Source organism: Hipposideros armiger, unplaced genomic scaffold (assembly GCF_001890085.2).
Source record: "Hipposideros armiger isolate ML-2016 unplaced genomic scaffold, ASM189008v1 scaffold_107, whole genome shotgun sequence".
Taxonomy (NCBI): Eukaryota; Metazoa; Chordata; class Mammalia; order Chiroptera; family Hipposideridae; genus Hipposideros; species Hipposideros armiger.
This window is the reverse complement of record NW_017731457.1, coordinates 881,617-899,186: the sequence shown is the minus strand read 5'-3', so window position 1 is coordinate 899,186 and position 17,570 is coordinate 881,617. Positions and strand designations below refer to the sequence as shown.

The 17,570-nt window shown below is 42.2% G+C and overlaps 1 protein-coding gene across 3 annotated transcripts in view; it reads left to right on the top strand.

Annotated features, from left to right (window-relative positions):
* Positions 1-6,135: 6,135 nt before the first annotated feature.
* Positions 6,136-17,570, top strand: part of GTF2I (general transcription factor IIi) — a 141,881-nt gene continuing 130,446 nt past the window's right edge. The window contains exon 1 of one of the 3 annotated variants that reach the window (XM_019646887.1): positions 6,136-6,523. Coding sequence is in view for 1 of the 3 variants with exons in the window: in XM_019646886.1 (XP_019502431.1) it covers positions 8,215-8,497 (283 nt within the window). In the remaining 2 variants the exon portion in view is untranslated. Of the gene's footprint in view, positions 6,524-7,996; positions 8,498-17,570 lie in introns of those variants that run through there. The other 2 variants (XM_019646885.1, XM_019646886.1) reach the window with 2 other exon arrangements.

The window sequence follows — 17,570 nt, the reverse complement described above, 5'->3', positions numbered from 1 at the left end:
TAGCCTAAAAATAAACAGCAGTAGTTAAGAATTCAGGCTAGGACACAGGCTGACTTAGATTAGAATCTGGATTTTGCTCTCTGTGTGTCTTTATCTAAGTAACTTAACCTTTCTGGACCTTTTTAGCATATGGGGAGGCTCTAAGCACCTACCACAGGGGTTTGTTGTCAGCACACAATGAGATAATCTATGTGTTAAGCACAGCGTTTGGCACTGAAGGAATGCTCAATAAATGTTAGCCATTATTATACATTCCTGGAGGACAGAGCCAGTTTCTCAGACTTTTCAGAATTTAATATATCTCAGATTCTTTCCTGTTGCTCTTCACTTCCCCCAGTATCCAGGAGCCAATCTGAGTTCACTTAGGATTGGAAAGCACAGTTTGCTGGAATGAGTGAAGTCAAAGGCCCCAGGTACAACTCAGAGCCTGGCCAGCCCCCTACCTAGGTTCAGGAGGAAGGGAGAGGATGATTGAACACTTTCCCACTGCTGAAAACAAAAATTAAAAGCACTTGAGCCACTGATGGTGGGCAAAATCACATTTGAACAGCATCATCGTTATTGACTTCTTTCCCCCCCTCTAATCCATTGTTCTACATTCCCTTTATTCTTAGATGAAAACTTTCCCAAGTGTATCTACCTTGATTATAATAAACACAAGGTCTTGAAGGGAGTTAAAAGGGTTCCTATGATTCACCAGAAAAAGAGGAAAAGCTTGGTAAATATGTAAAGATAAAGAATCAAGAAACCACACATGAAGTTAATATTGGAAATAAAGGGAGAAAATAAATTTTAAAGAGAAATTTTTAAATGAGCAAGGTATTTCTTTAGTTAGAAAAGAAACATAGACATTTTGTTCATAAGATATTTGTAAATAAAATTTTGAATGCTAATTTATTAACATTTAATATTTATATAACAATTAAGAGTTTATAAAATATTTTCATTTACATATCATCTGATCCCCCAAGTCCCTGAGGGAGGCTGAGAAAATACTATAAAGATTTTACTTTTTAAAAATTAAGTTAGGGCCGGCCAAGTGGCGCGATGGTTAAGAGCTGGCTTGGGACGCCAGAGGGCTCCGGTTCAGATTCCACATATGAGGGCCAGTGACACTGCCCTCCATAGCTAAGATGCTGAGCAACAGCTCGACTGGAGCTGGGCTGCCGTGAGTCGCCAGCGACGGCGTAGGCTGCAGCCCCTGTGGCAGTGGGTTGCCATGGGCTACCGTGTGTAGCCTGCAGCCGCAGTGACAAGCCGTCCAGAAGCCAGTGACTGATCTGCTTCGCCTGGGGAAGAGCGCAATGATGGTGCCAAATTGGGCCAGTGAAGCAACGTCCTCCACAACTAGACTGAAGAACGCCCCCCTCAATTCCCCAATTAAAAAAATAATCTTAAAAAAAAAATTAAGTGATACAACAATTATAGCAATAGTAACATAATATTAAATAGATGATAACATTCATCTAAATCCGATAAAAATGTTTATCTTGTGTCACATAAATACTGGGTTTACTGCATAGGGCAGTTGTTTGTACAAAAGGCATAGCAAGAGCTGTAAGTCTATGTAGATCACATCTACATTATTAATTATTATGAATAAATTATAACTTGGATTTAGTTTTTTCCCCACCTTTGGAAGAGTTCTGTGAAAGGTCATTTATCCAGGATTCTAAATATCTGAATAGTAAATGATCCAAACAAAAAACTATTCAAAAACAGTGTTTTATAATCAGTTAAAAAAGCACCTTGTAATAACAAAGGTGTTACCTCCTAGAGTATAGACACCATCCAACAGCTAAAGATGTCATTGAGGCCTTACCCATTTAACGGGGACTGTGCATTCAAATCCTAACTGGGAACACTGATCTCAAAGATCAAACGGCTATCTTACAAAGAATACATATTTTATATTCCACTCTCTCTATACACTGTACTATATATACTGTAAAGAAAAACCAAGAAATTGGACCCAGAAGATATTGGGCCTGTGACAAGCAATTATGGGAAAAAAAGATCTCTATTTAGTATTCATCGAAAGACTGGATGTGTTGCAAAAAAGTAATTGTCAAGAGTATCTCAACTTTTGCTAGAAATATGGTTTGGGACAATTTAAAATATATGACAAGGTGACAAAATGATTATTCAGTTTGGATTTGGAAGAGCGTCTTTAAAGATTTTTTAAATTTTTTTATTTTTTTTTATTGGGGAATTGGGGGATGGGAACAATGCTGGGGAATTGGGGGAAGGGGAACAGACAAGTTGCTGTCCTTTTGCTCCTCAGTCTAGTTGTGGAGGATGCCGCCCCACTGGCCCAAGTTGGCACCATCATTGCGCTCTTCCTGGGGGAGGCAGATCAGTTGCCGGCTTCTGGACAGCTGCTCACTGCGGCTGCTGGCTGTTCACGCTGGCTGCTGGCTACACACGGTAGCCCATGGCAACCCACTGCAGCAGGGGCTGCAGCCTACGCCGTCGCCGGCGACTCACGGCAGCCCAGCTCCAGTTTGAGCTGTTGTTCAGCATCTTAGCTGTGGAGGGCAGTGTCACTGGCCCTCATATGTGGGATCCGAACCCTCTGGCGTCCCAAGCCAGCTCTTAACCATCGTGCCACTCGGCCGGCACGGAAGAGTGTCTTTAAAAAGAGCACTAAATGGGGCCAGCCGAGTGGTGCATTGGTTAAGAGTTGGCTTGGGGGCCAGCTGAGTGGCACGTTGGTTAACAGCTGGCTTGGGACCCCAGCTCTGAGAAGCAGGACCCTGGTTCAGATCCCATATGCAGGCCAGAGATGCTGCGCCCTCTATAGCTAAGACGGTGAACAACAGCTCGACCTAGAGCTGGGCTACCATGAGTTGCCGGTGACAGCGTAGGCTGCAGTGGGGCTGACCGGCAGCAGGCATGTGCTTTCGTGAGCTGCCGTGAGACACCGTGAGCAGCCATCCAATGGCTGGCGAGCGACTACCTCACCTGGGAAGAGCACAATGATAATACCAACATGTGCCAGTGAGGTGACGTCCTCCACAACTAGACTGAAGAACAAAAGGACAGCAACTTGTCTGTTCCCCTTCCCCGATTCCTCAATAAAATCTTTAAAAAAAAAAAAGAGCACTAAATGATCTTAATAACAATGACCTTGACCAACTGATGTATGTGTGGCTCTGTCAGCACAGGTGGTCAGCGGGTCACATGATAGCGGAGAAGGCCTACTCCTGATACCAAGAATTAAGAACCTAAGGAGAAGGTGATTATTCTTCAGGACTGGTGAAGACATTCAAATATCACCAGATTACTTGCTATTTAAAAGCAGTCAACAAGGCTGTAAGCTTAGTCTATGTAAAGATGCATTTGAGTTGGTGGAAGAGCTCACACTTGGTTTAGATCTATCTCTAGCCTGGCATAGGCCCATTTGACTTGGTTTCTGTCTTCCAAATATACAATAGAAAGGAGGTGTCATATTATATGAACACTCATCTGCAGGATTGCATACACTAGGTTAAACATCAACAAGAGAAATATTTGACATAATTAATGTGCAAGATTCTGCCAACTGTTGGCCTCTGCTTTTATGTCTTAAGTGAGAGTGATAAAGAGCTGCAAATTTGCTTTTTCTGTAATCTCAGTCTTGGTACACACATCTTAAATGTGATTCTAAACAAAGTAGATTGAGTGTAATTGAAACAAAGGAGGATTCCATACTATACAATTCCTAAACACAAATCAATGATTTTATTTTTTTCTTTCATCTGTTGCTCAACCCAAAAGACATCAGTTCAATCCTGTGTGGGAAAAACAATTGGCTTTGCTGAAAGATGGTTTCCAAAGTGGCTTATAATTATGATCACAATTAACAAAGCATCTGTATCAATGAGGTAAGGGAGAAATTGGCTAATGAATACCAACAAGTGTACCAATAATGGCCAAGGTAGTGAGTCAGGCCTTAGGGAAGACTGAAAAAGCATGACATTTATGACTGTAGACATAAATTTGAGGGTTACACCCGTTAATAGCAGTACACTGAGAAAAAGGCTTGGCCTCCACATGCGTTCAAACCACACACCGTTCCATATACTGATCATTGTCCCAAAAGGTCCAGCTTTCTGTCTAGCGGTAATTCAAAGCCAGCTGAAATTTTAGGAACTGTTTTAGGATTTAACAGTTTTAGGAACTGCTTCAACATTAAAGAAGTTCGAGTTGTTCATGAAGCAGCAAAATTCCACTCTGACGCACTAAACAAATTCACAGAAGCAGAGGACTATCACCCAAATTTTTAATGATGACACAGGTAATCATGACTAAATGAACTTTTGTCCTTAACAACTCACTTTCTAACACCCTCTCAATGCTTTGCCCAGCGTCTCCACGCTGTAGACACTCCCGCCCATTAGTCACTTAGTAGCAGTCTCTGTTATCAGATGACTGTCTGGGTATCACAGTGCTTGTGTTCAAGTAATCCTTTTTTTACTTAATAATGGCCCCAAAGCCCAAGAGGAGTGATGCTGGCAATTTGAATATGCCAAAGAGAAGCCGTAAAGTGCTTCCTTTAAGTGAAAAGGTGAAAATTCTTGACTTAATAAGGGAAGAAAAAAAATCCTATGCTGAAGTTGCTAAGATCTACAGTAAGAACGAATCTTCTATCCGTGAAATTGTGAAGAAGGAAAAGGAAATTCGTGCTAGTTTTGCTGTGGCACCTCAAACTGCAAAAGTGACGGCCACGGTGCGTGATAAGTGCTTAGTTAAGATGGAAAAGGCATTAAGTTTGTGGGTGGAAGACATGAACAGAAAACATGTTCCGGTTGACGGCACGGTGTTGCGCCAGAAAGCACTGAGCCTGTATGAAGACTTCAGCAAGGGATCCTCCGAAAGGAATGACACCAAGCCATTTACTGCAAGTAAGGGATGGTTACACAGATTCAGGAATAGGTTTGGACTGAGAAATGTAAAAATTACTGCAGAGGCTGCATCTGCTGATGAAGAAGCTGCTGTCACATTTCCGGCAGAATTGAAGTTGAATAAGGAGGGTATGTATGCATAGGAAAAAACAGTATATATAGTATTTGGTACTATCTGTGATTTTAGGTATCCACTGGGGGTCTTGAAACATATTTCCCGCGGATAAGGGGGGACTACTATACATCAAAAGACTGGCTGTTTGGAAAGTTTTCTTGCCAGCAACAAAGGCTGGAAAAGGCGATGTGGTCGCCACCTACCGAGGAGGAGGGGGAGGGGGAAGTTGGCCGCCCCGGCTGTAATCTCCGGTGGGGAGGAAAAAAATCACAAACTCACTCGATCTTGTGCTTTACATAAACATTTAAAATCTCTGGGCTCGAGTTTTTTTAAACTTTTGAGTTTAACTTAGGTGAACAGTAATGTTTCATCGTTTTTCAAAATTCATGAGCTAATGAAAGTTGAGAAGCAAAAAATAATAGGGGTGGATGGATTTGAACAAAATTGCTTAGCGGTTGATAGAACAAAACGGGCTACAAATCAGGTTTTCTGCTCCCACTCCATGGTTTTTCCTCGACTTTTTTTCTAAATGTCGAGTGTGAGCAAAACCTCAGGAGGGTAAATAAAAATATGAATGTCCTCCCCTCCCTCGTCCAAAGTTGGGGGCAACAGTCTCTTTAGAGGCAAGCTTTCTAAACAGGAGTTCTTTGTGTCCCGGAGGGTGGTGCAGGGCAGAGGAAATCCCTTGGCGGAGCACGGAGGCCGGTAGGCCGACTGACCGGCCGGCCTGGGGTTCCCTGGACTTTGTCATGTTCCGGCCTCGCAATATGCAGGGAATCTCGGGTGCAAGAGTAAGTGCGAGCCTTGGACGGCGGCTGAGGCCGGCTAGACCGCCACCGGCCTAGATTTTCACCCCTGCGCCCCAGTTCCCCTCCCCCACCCGGGCAGCCGCGCAGGCCCCAGGTGCAGCCATGTTCTCGATCCCACCACCCGCGCCTCCATTGACAGTCCTTGCCCGAGAGGGCCGGGCGCCGCGCTCTCCGCGTCCCCCCGGCTTGGGGGTTCGTCGGCGCAACGCTTCCTGGGAGTCGTAGTCCACCGCCCCCGCCATCACGTTGATTGGGACGAAACAGAAACTACAACTCCCGCTGGGCGGCGCTGCCGGTGCGCAAGCGCAGCAAGTCTTCGAGGGACAAAAAAAAAAAAAAAGAAAAAAAAAAGGAGGAGGAGGAGGGTGAGAGAGAAGCTCGGAGAGCAGAGAAAAGGGGCCACCGAGCGCCCCCCCGCCTCCCCGCACGCACTCTCTAGCCGTGGCCGCCCGCCTGCCTCGGTTACCCCGGCCTCTCCCTCGGTCCCCTGTGATTGGATCTAGGCGCTGAGCGAGGCCCTTCCAGGGCGGCCATGCGGCGGTGACAGAAGCTCGGCCGAGACGCACGGGCCCCTCGCCCTCTCACCTCCTGCCCGCTAATCGGCTCGCCTCAGCCCGAGGCCGCTTCACCGCGGCCGCAGCTCACGCACGGCCCACACTCGCTTCTCTTCGGCACCCCCGATCCCGGCGCTGCCTGGAGGCGGCTGCACTCGGGTGAGTCCCTGTCGCCTCATTCCCCTGTCCCCCGCCCCAGTTGCCATCGCGAGCAGGGCCTTTATTTGAGACCCCCCACTCCGGGGCCTACACGGACAGGAGTTTGGGGACTGTTGGCGGCCGGGTTGGGCACCCCAGCCCCCCCACCCCGGGCCGCCGGCGTTGGGGGTGGGGCAGGCGCAGATGTGGTCGCGGGGGACGACAGTTGCACGCGCGCGCCTGGGTACGCATGGGGGAGGGGCGCGCGCGCCTGCGCCGCGTGTGTGGGGGGGGTTCTCACGCGTGAGGCCCGCGCGCGAGCGAGCTTGTGGCTGCGCATACCCGGTCGCTGATTGGCCGGCTCGGGTGGTGCGGGTGCGCGCGCGGTGCCAGGCCCGAACGGTGGGGTCGCGCTCAGCCTGGTGTCTCTGGGGCTCGTGGGCCCAGACAGCAGACGTTCTGGATTGGCCGGCGGGCGACGGGGGCGGTGCCGCGCAGCTTGGTAACTGCGGTCGGCAGGCAGGCGGGCGGGCTGGGGAGCGTGGCCCCTCCCCGTCCCCAGCCCTTCCCTTCCCAGCCTGCGCCCAGGTGGAGCCCCGAGTGGGCTTTGTCCCGGCCGGCGGGCGCGCCTGCCCCGCTGTGCCTGTTATTTGGGGGAAATACACACAATGACCGGAAGGAAAATCTCAGCCTTCAGGCCACGAAAATAAGCCATCTGGATTGGGCCAGCACCCAGTCGGCGTTTCAGGGGAGGAAGAAGACAAAAAACTGTCCTCTTTCCCCTTCCTCCCCCCTTTACTTTTGCTTATCCAAGTTTTGCATTTATTAAAGCGAGGTTTTTTTGTTTTTTGTTTTTTAGTGTTATGGTTTTGCGCTAATTTGCGGCTGAGAGTGTTCAGATGTCGGGTCCTGTTCAAGTAGTGCTCACTCCTGCGAATGCGGGGGCCCCGTGCAGACTTCTCACCCTCTGCATTCAACTTTGCTGCAGACAATGGCTTGATAGGCCACAGTGCCTGAGAGTAGTCTCTGGGTGTTGAGGAAACAAAAAGGGGAAGTTAGTTTGCAGATGAGAATGTGCATTAGAGTGCCCTGAGGAGGCAGGGTATTTTCCCCAGGCCAAGGCCTATGATATGAGATAACTGATTTTATTTCCTAATACAGTAGACCCCCTCCTTATCCGCGGTTTCGCTTCCTGCAGTTCTAGTTGAGGTCAGAAAATACTAGATGGGAAATTCCAGAAATAAACAATTCATAAGTTTTAAATTTCTCGCGCCGTTCTGAGTAGCGTGATGAGGTCCTGCTCTGTCCCGCCTGGGACGTGAATCATCCCTTTGTCCAGCTTATCCACGCTGTATACACTACCAGCTGCTCGTCACTTAGTAGCCTTCTCGGTTTTGGTATTGCAGTGCTTGTGTTCAAGTAACACTTAATTTTCTTTAAGAATGGCCCCAAAGCGCAAGAATAGTGATGTTGGCAATTCATATATGCCAAAGAGAAGCCGTAAAGTGCTTCCTTTAAGTGAAAAGGTGAAAATTCTTGACTTAATAAGGGAAGAAAAAAAATCCTATGCTGAAGTTGCTAAGATCTACGGTAAGAACGAATCTTCTATCCGTGAAATTGTAAAGAAGGAAAAGGAAATTCGTGCTAGTTTTGCTGTGGCACCTCAAACTGCAAAAGTGACGGCCACGGTGCGTGATAAGTGCTTAGTTGAGATGGAAAAGGCATTAAGTTTGTGGGTGGAAGACATGAACAGAAAACGTGTTCCGGTTGACGGCAGCATGTTGCGCCAGAAAGCACTGAGCCTGTATGAAGACTTCAGCAAGGGATCCTCTGAAAGGAATGACACCAAGCCGTTTACTGCAAGTAAGGGATGGTTACACAGATTCAGGAATAGGTTTGGACTGAGAAATGTAAAAATTACTGCAGAGGCTGCATCTGCTGATGAAGAAGCTGCTGTCACATTTCCGGCAGAGTTGAAGTTGATTAAGGAGGAAGGTATGTATGTATGTATAGGAAAAACCAGTATACATAGGGTCAATACTATCCAAGGTTTCAGGCAGCCACTGGGGGTCTTGGAATGTATCCTCTGTGGCTAAGAGGGGGAATACTGTACATATTTTTGCTTTGTCCATTCTTAAGCTACTGTGGTCTGCTGCCTTGTGCTTTTCTTTGGCTTGCTTCTTGGTTGGCATTTCGGCTCACATCTGTGGGCTGGGATGACTTTTTCTTTTCAGGCTTATATGTGTATTTGCAATCACTTATTTAAAGCTTTCTCTTATATTGTTTGGTCAGAATTTGCTGTTTCTTCTTACATTATCCCAGCCAACTTGTTTGCCCCTCCTAGGAGGGCATCTTTATTTCCTCTAGGAGTGGGTTTGGTTCTGCCTTGTTGTACACATATCTAGCCTAGTCACTAGGTATTAAACTCCTTAATCATAAAAGATTAAGAGCCTTTTCTGCCATTGTTTTCCCCCTTCCAGTCTACAGCTGTCAAAGTGCTTTTCATATAGGAATAACAGCTAACATTTGAATATTTCTTATGTGCCTGGCATTGCTCCTAAGCCCTTAACATATGTTTTCTTGTTTAATCTCCAGAACAATACTGTGATTCCGTTTTATAGATGAGGAACAAGCCTAGAGAAGCTGGATAATTTACTCTTGAATTACCCATCAAGTAAACCTTGACTCCAAGATTTGAATCTGGGCAATGTGATTCTTAACCCCTAAGCCAGTGGTTCTCAAACTAGCGAGCATCAACATCCCCTGGAAGGTTTGTTAAAACACAATTGCTAGGCCCCACCCCAGAGCTGATTCTGCAGGGCCCCATCATTTGTATTTCTAACTAGTTACATGGTGGTGCTGAAGCTTGAGAACCAGTCACCATGGTGCAAATTAAATTTTAAGTGAGGAAAATTTATTATAGATATTTGCTTTTCATTACTTTAAAACTAGATTATTTTTTAAAAAAGATTTTAGTGGGGAATTGGGGGAGGGGAACAGCGTTGGGGAATTTGGGAAGGGGAACAGACAAGTTGCTGTCCTTTTGTTCTTCAGTCTAGTTGTGGAGGACGTCGCTTCACTGGCCCATGTTGGTATTATCATTGCGCTTTTCCCGGGTGAGGCAATCGGTCGCCGGCCACTGGATGGCGGCTCATGGAAGCTCACGAAAGCTCATGTTAGCTGCCTGCCACTCATGGCAGCCCAGCTCCAGGTCGAGCTGTTGTTCACTATCTTAGCTGTAGAGGGCGCAGCATCACTGGCCCTCATGTGGGATCTGAACTGCCGCCCTGATGCTCAGAGCCGGCATCCCAAGCCAACTTTTAACCAATGCGCCACATGGCCGGCCCCAAAAACTAGATCTTAAAGAACTAAAACTAATTCAAACTGTTCACTGTACATTGCTTGGAAAACTGATTGAGAGTTGTTTTATTAGCCATGATTACAAAATTAAAACTTTAAAAACAAAAAAGTCTCCAGTTTAAAAAAGAGCTGTGGGTTTTTAAGAATAAAATTAGGAATCTAATAATCTTGGCCTTTTTTCCCCTCACTCATTCATTTATTAATACATTCACGACACAGGCATTTATCTCCTTCCAGAGATGACTAAAGCATCCCATCCCACCTCTGAGTATAAAGTTTAGGAACCCGGAACAGGTGAGGTGATAACGCCTGAGCTTGGCACTGAGATAGGTTGGGCCAGGTGGGAGCTGGCAGAACAGCCAGAGCCTCAACTCTCTCCCCCTCTCCACTTTCCCCAGCCCTTTGCACTTCCAATGATTTGGCTTACTTTTAAGACTACTACAGAGACTTTGTCATTAAAATGTAGGCTTTGCGTTCTTTTTCTGGGGCACAAGTCTTCTTAAGAAAGACTTTTAGTTTTTCTTAATTGTAATGGATTTCTTAATAAATTAGGTAGGAATGGGATTAATTTACAATTCCATTCTGTCATTTTTGATGATCTATAGACTGATGATGTGTTCCAAAACATAAAATACAAAAGATAAGGCCCCTAATCTAGGTCGTTATTATCTATAGGAGGAATAAATAAAACACTAAAAACTTACTAACCACTGAACCTTTGCTGTTATTACTGACGACTAGCCTATGTGCATTGCATCCCACCTAATTCAGTTCTACCGTAGTTTCATTCTTCATTGAAACTTAGTTTTTAAATACTGCAATCCTCTTCTGAACGGTTGTGGTTATGATTAACATGAAATTGTTTTAACCTTTGGGTTAGACAGATGATAAGTGATTTTTATGTCTGTCTAGGGGAAAGCATTTTTTGAAGAGTGGTTTAAGAAGTAATACTGAGGATGTTATTTACTTTTCCGAAATGTGTTAGAGGCAATTTACCTGAAAGATAATCGTTGTTGTTTTTTTTGTTTTGTTTTGTTTTAAGCTGAGCCATCCTGCCACCTGTTGGCAGTTCAGCAGCTGCTCAGCTCGGGCCGGGACTCGAACTGCTGTTGCTCAGAGCTCAAACTCTTGAGTGAGCTCTTAACCAACTGATCCACTCGGCCGGCCTGAAAGATAATTGTTAAGAATTTTATTAATAGCAGTCTACTAAAGATCATTCATAGCATTTTGCTTCAAAAGCTGTGTGCATTTATTTGGGTTAACCTTATTCATTGTTACTAATTGAAAGAAAGTGGAAAATGCAATTTATCAGTTCATGGTAATTATAGAGTTGAGATTTACTCTAATCAATGGGCTTAAAATGGCAGCATAGCAATATGAAGAATAATATTTGATTAACTAACGTATAGCCAAGGCTTCCTGCCTGGGGGAATAAAATTAAGAATCAGTATTTGAAAGGATGTATGTATACTGGAATAATTATGGATAAATCAGAAGTGTTGAGGGTATTATCTTGATGTTCTTCATTTTCCCTTTTTTCCTCTTTCTGTCTTTCCCATTTTCCTTTTGTCCTTTACTGGAACTTGCATGACTGCAGTTTTCCTTTTTTTGGTTTTGTTTTTCTTTTTTTCCTCTTGGTTTCTACAATTCTAGTTTTAGTATTCCATGCTTGTTTCTGGCAGTACTGCTGTGCTGTTTCCCACTTTGTTCTAGTGGGAAAGGAAGAGAGAGTTCAGTGTAATCATGGATTGTCAGTTGATGGAGGATTTAGTTGTAACTTGATTAAATGCTACAGAGGATTTTTAAAGAATTAGTTTATTTAAAAAGTGTAATAAGAGTCAAAATGAAATTATAATTGAGAGATGGAGTATCGCTTAGTAGATGTAGACACAGGTTCTGAAATCAGACTGCCTGGATTCAAATCCTGACTCTTGCCACTTCCTGGTTGTGTTACCTTGAGCAATTCGCTTCTTATCTTTGTGTCTCAGTTTCCCTATTTAAAATAAAGTGGGATGATGATAATAGAACCTGTTTCTGTTTTATAGTTGTTGTGAAGATAGAATGAGTTAAAGTGCTTAGGATGGTAGGTGGTGTACAGTAAGCATTCAGTAAATATTAGCCATAAAAATACTATTTTTAACACTTTTGAGAAATTGAATTTCTAAGGAAATAAAAATTTTACTAGTAATACTGACTATAAGGTTTATCTCCAGAGATTCTGCAGACAATAAAGTCTGAAGGCAAGGACTTATTCGTCCTGAGATTTCCCTCTTGTGACTGTTAAATTCTTTTTGCTTTTGTAGTATGGCAAGGGAAATGTTTTTTTCCCCCCTTAAAAAGTACCGTGTATGATTATATTATGGTATAATTGTAGAAGCAGAGAGTAGTGAAGAGTTTGGTCCTATTTAGGGTATCTGGTTAAAATGAGCCCTGGTTAGTAGACAGAACCTATACATTTCTAATATTGGATTGTTGGAAAAGTCATGACACATTTTTGCAATGAAAAACAGAAAAAATTTGTCATGACTTTTCCAACAACCCAATATTATGGAGACTGATGTCTACCTTGCTAATAGTGAATTTATAATTGAAATAACCTCTGGAACTGGTTAGCCAGCAGATAAATTAATCTATTTCTATCTTCAACTACAGTAAGCCCCCAACTTACGAACATTTGAGTTGCAAACTTTCACAGATACGAATGGACCTGCAAACTTTCACAGATACGAATGGACCTCACATTACAAACATTCGTAGATGTGAACACATCGCAGAAGTAGCTCACATGTCTGCAGGACATTGTCACAGTTGTGCTGCTGTGTGCTTATTGTACAGCGCGATGGTATATAGTAGTACAGTGCTCAGTCAGAACCCAAGATGTCCGGAAGCAAGAGGAAAAGCAGTGGTGATGTGGAGGGGACTGTTAGGAAGCGCAAAGCAATAACCATGGAAACAAAAGTGAAAATAATTGAGAGATTGGACCGAGGCAAAAAGATGGTAGATGTCGCTCGTTCTTATAACATGAATCGTTCAACCATTGGCTTTACATTTTATATTTGTGTCAAAAGTGTATCAGACTCACTTTGTCGGACTTAGGAACAAATCCGACTTATGAACGTTCTCCCAGAACGGAACTAGTTCGTAAGTCGGGGACTTACTATATTGTAAGGTTTAACGATAGTGCCTTCTTCCCCCACTGGGGATGTTGATATATTTGAGACAGAAACTAGTAAAGGAGTTGAAGGCAAGTTGTAATTTCTTTGCTTTTATAGGGCAATTAAAGGAGCTAAGAAAAGCTTAGCTATCTTATTTGTGGCCAGCCCCACTCAGATGTTTTTACTAGAAATTGGCAGTTCAGCTGATGAAAACTGAGAAAAACATTGCTTCTGTATTGTTATAATTTGTTATATTTAGATAAAGCTCTTACTATTGACTACAACATAAATGTGAATAGACTTTTGTCTGGATTGGGTTTTCAGACCAAAATTGGTTTAAAGAAAATGAGGTATTGGAACTGAACTAAAGTTAATAAATGGTCTTGGCCTCAGACTTTAAAACACTTGGGTTACATTATTTTAGTTGTGAAATAATTTTACAAAGGAGGATGACAGCATGTATTATGCCTACTTTATACATGAGGAAAGAACAGAGAAACTGATTCTAGAACCTGACCCAATTAGTTTAATTTGGCTAAAGGGGTAAAAGGAGATCCATTAGCTCCACTTTGTCCTTTTTTTCTTTCCTTTTCTAGTTTGCCATTTTAAGCATCTCTTAATTCAGTGAGTGGCATTAATTACATTCAGTGTTGTTAAAACCATCACCGCTACTAAAATCTCATCACCCCAAATAGAAACTCACTACCCATTAAGCAATAACTCTCCACTCCTCCCTCCCCCAGTCCCTGGTAACCTCTAGTCTATTTTCTGTCTTTATGAATTTGTCTATTCTAGATATTTCATGTACGTGAATCATACAGTATTTGTCATTTTGTGTCTGGCTTATTTCACTTAGTATATTGTTTTCAGGGTTCATCTGTGTTTTAACATATATTGGAACTTCATTCCTTTTTATGACTGAATAGGGTTTCTTTGTATGATATACCACATTTTATTTATTCATCTGTTGGTGGACATTTAGGTTGTTTTTATCTTTTGGCTGTTACGAATATTGCAGCTTTGAACATTGGTGTACAGTATATTTTGAATCCTTATTTTCAGATCTTTTGTGTGTATACTTAGGAGTGGAATTGCTGGGGTCGTTGTTTTTTTCTTTTTAATGCTTTCCTTGGGGCAGAAGAAATCTCTCAATAGTATAGAAAATCCATGTAAAATGAGTTTGTCCTTTTGTGAAGATTAAATTTGTGTCTGCCATTTCTACCATGAATACTTATTTCTTTAAAGAGGTTCTTTATAGTGATTTAAAAAAAATTGTGATAAAATATACATAACATAAAACTTACCATTTTAATAATTTTAAGTGTACAGTTCAGTGACATTAAGTGCATTCACAATGTTGTACAACCATCACACCATCCATCTTCAAAACTTCATCTTCTTAAACTGAAACTGCCCATTAAACAATAATCTCCACTCCCCCTTCCACCCGGTCCCTGGCACCCACCACTCTACTTTCTGTGTCTCTATGAATTTGACTATTTTAGGTACTCATGTAAGTGGAATTATACGGTATTTGTTCTTTTTGTGATGTTTTTTCACTTAGCATAATGTCCTTAAGGTTCATCCATGTTGTAGGATGTGTCAGAATTTCCTTTTTAATCCTCAGAGTGATTTTTTTTGAAGATTTTGTTTTTATAGTATGGCAAAAGAAATAACTTTTTAAAAAACTACTGTATAAGATTATATTAGGGACTGGCCAAGTGGCTCAATTGGTTAAGAGCGCGAGCTCTGAGCAACAGGGTCACCTGTTCGATTTCCACATGAGTCAGTGATGCTGCGCTTGAGCTGAGCTGCTGCTGAGCTGGTGAGCTGGTGAGAGCGCGTGCTCTTAGCAGCAAGGTTGCCGGTTCGACACCTGCATGGGATGGTGGGCTGTCCCCCGCAACCCCCCGCAACTACGATTGAACATGGCACCTTGAGCTGAGCAGCCGTGAGCTGCTGATGGGAGGCTGGATGACGACTAGACTTGGAGCTGAGCTAGCTGCGCCCTCCACAACTAAGAATGAAGGACAACAACTTGGTTGTTCCCCTTCCCCAATTCTCCAATAAAATCTTAAAAAAAAAAAAAAGATTATAATTGTAGAAGCGGAGAATAGTGAAGAGTTGGTTAAAATGAGCCCTGGTTAGACAGAGCCTGTGAAGACTTCTGATTGTATAGGTCCAGTATTTTTGAGAATTACTGTGTGTTTTGATTGTATTAACATACATGGTCCTTAGAGATAGTATTTTTTATAGTAAGTTAAAAATGGCTTTGTGATTATGTATTTTTGTTGTGTTGATTGCTTTTGTAAAGCTTTTAGAATAATTTTTTAGGGTATGTGTAAAACAGTGGGGTAGTTACTTTATCCAACTAGATACTCACTTTTTGAGTTATTTATTTCATAATTTTTTCCTTTTTTGTAGTTGTAAGTGTATGAAAAATAGCAAAATTGAGTGTTTGAGCTATTTTTCACTATCCATCTTTTATACTTTAATCTTTGGAAAAGAAGATCTTTTTTTTTTTTTTTAAAGATTTTATTGGGGAATTGGGAGAGGGGAACAGCGTTGGGGAATCAGGGAAGGGGAACAGACAAGTTGCTGTCCTTTTGTTCTTCAGTCTAGTTGTGGAGGACGTCGCTTCACTGGCCCATGTTGGGATTATCGTTGCGCTCTTCCTGGCTGAGGCAGATCAGTCGCCGGCCATTGGAAGGGCGCTCACGGCGGCTCTTGGCAGCTCACGCTGGCTGACAGCCACTCACAGTAGCTTATGGCAGCCCACTGCAGCCCCACTGCAGCCTGCGCTGTCACCTGTGAGTCACGGCAGCTCAGCTCCAGGTTGAGCTGTTCACTATCGTAGCTGTAGAGGGTGCAGCGTCAGTGGTCCTCATGTGGGATCCAAACTGGGGCTCTGCTGCTGAGAGCTGGTGTCCCAAGCCAGCTCTTACAACGCGCCACCTGGCCAGCCCAGAAGAGCTCCTTTCTTACATTTGGAATAGTACTCATTTATCCCCTTACTTACCCAACATATTGAGGGCCTTTGGTGTGGGGAGGTAGGTATTCTCTGAGGCTCCATAACACAATCTGTTGAAAATAATGGTATGGGCAAATGATATTGTTTGTTGAGAGCTTCAGGTTAAAGACTCTTTAGTTTGTATATTCAGTCTAGGTTACTTTTTTAGATATTTGGAGTAAGGTGACTTTAACTTAAATTTTAAAACAGTCTTTGAGGAGTACATTAAATGTAAGCAAGCTTTCGTGTTTGCACATGCATGCTTTAAAATGTGCACATACTTTATTGTATACCTTAAACTTAGCACAATGTTATGTGTCAATTATATCTCAATCAAGTTGGGAAAAATAATAAGTAAAAATAAATACAAAAAACCCCAGTGGTTTATTTTAACACTTTTCTGATTAATTTTCCTGCCCAACAGAAAATAGGTTATTTTACTTAGCAGTGATAATTAAAGCAGTTAGTTGGGAAATTTTTGTTTCATCAAACTTGGATTTGGAGAATTTATATGTAAACATATAGGTACATATACATGTATTTTTAAAATAACTATTTTAATAACATTTAAATTTCTAAATGTTATTCTAAATGTTACTCAATTTACCGAGTGCTTGTGTGAAGCACTCTGTCAGATACTTAATACATTCTGATAATAACCTTGAGGTAAGTATACATATTATTGGCTTTTCCAGACTAGTAAATTTAGGATTAAAGAATCCCAAGGTCAGCCATATTTAGTATTGCAGATAGAACTTAAATTGAGAACTTTGGCCTGATTCCAAAGTTGGTGTTCATAATGTTTTGCTCTGTTACCTGACTTCTGAGAATAGTAATTAAAAAAAAAAAAAAGATGGGGTTTTAGATCATAATTACTTGATTTTCATTTCCTCTTCTAATTTATAAAGTTGGAAAGTTAGAAAAAGAACAAGTGATCCAGCCTTTTCCCCAGCACCAAGTAATTTTTAAATTTGGAGTAAGGTCAAAGGGACATGTTCTTTGTGTATTGGCAGGGCAAGCTGCTGCTTAAAAATCTGGACTATCAATTTAAAAATAGAATTTATGCATTTGTGAAAATTTTCTGTTGAACTGTAGTACCAAGAAAAGTTGTGGGTGTTCCTGAATAGCTGTTTTTTTATTGTTTGTTTTTCAAGGACATTGTTTTGGCTACTGTGGAACTCAGAATTGAACTTGTAATCCACTAATTGGGCGGCTCTTTCCTTGGCTTCGTTTTATTGTTTTGTCATTCTTCTCTTTACCAGGCTTAAAAAAAAAATTAGCTATTTTTGTTTGCTCTGTCAACATTTTTATGGAAATGGGGTGGAGAAGAGTATAAAGTTTTAACTATAAATGTAGCACAGTTGCAGATAATGTTAAATCTTAATCCTTCCAATGTATTTTGTTTCTTTTTGAGGGATCACTTGGTTTTTATTGACATAAATACCAGCTTTATTTCAACAGATAGAAATTAAGAATTTAGTGTCTTAAAATGTAAGCATAACCTGCTATAAAAACTTAAAAGCCTTGACTTAAAAATCAATCT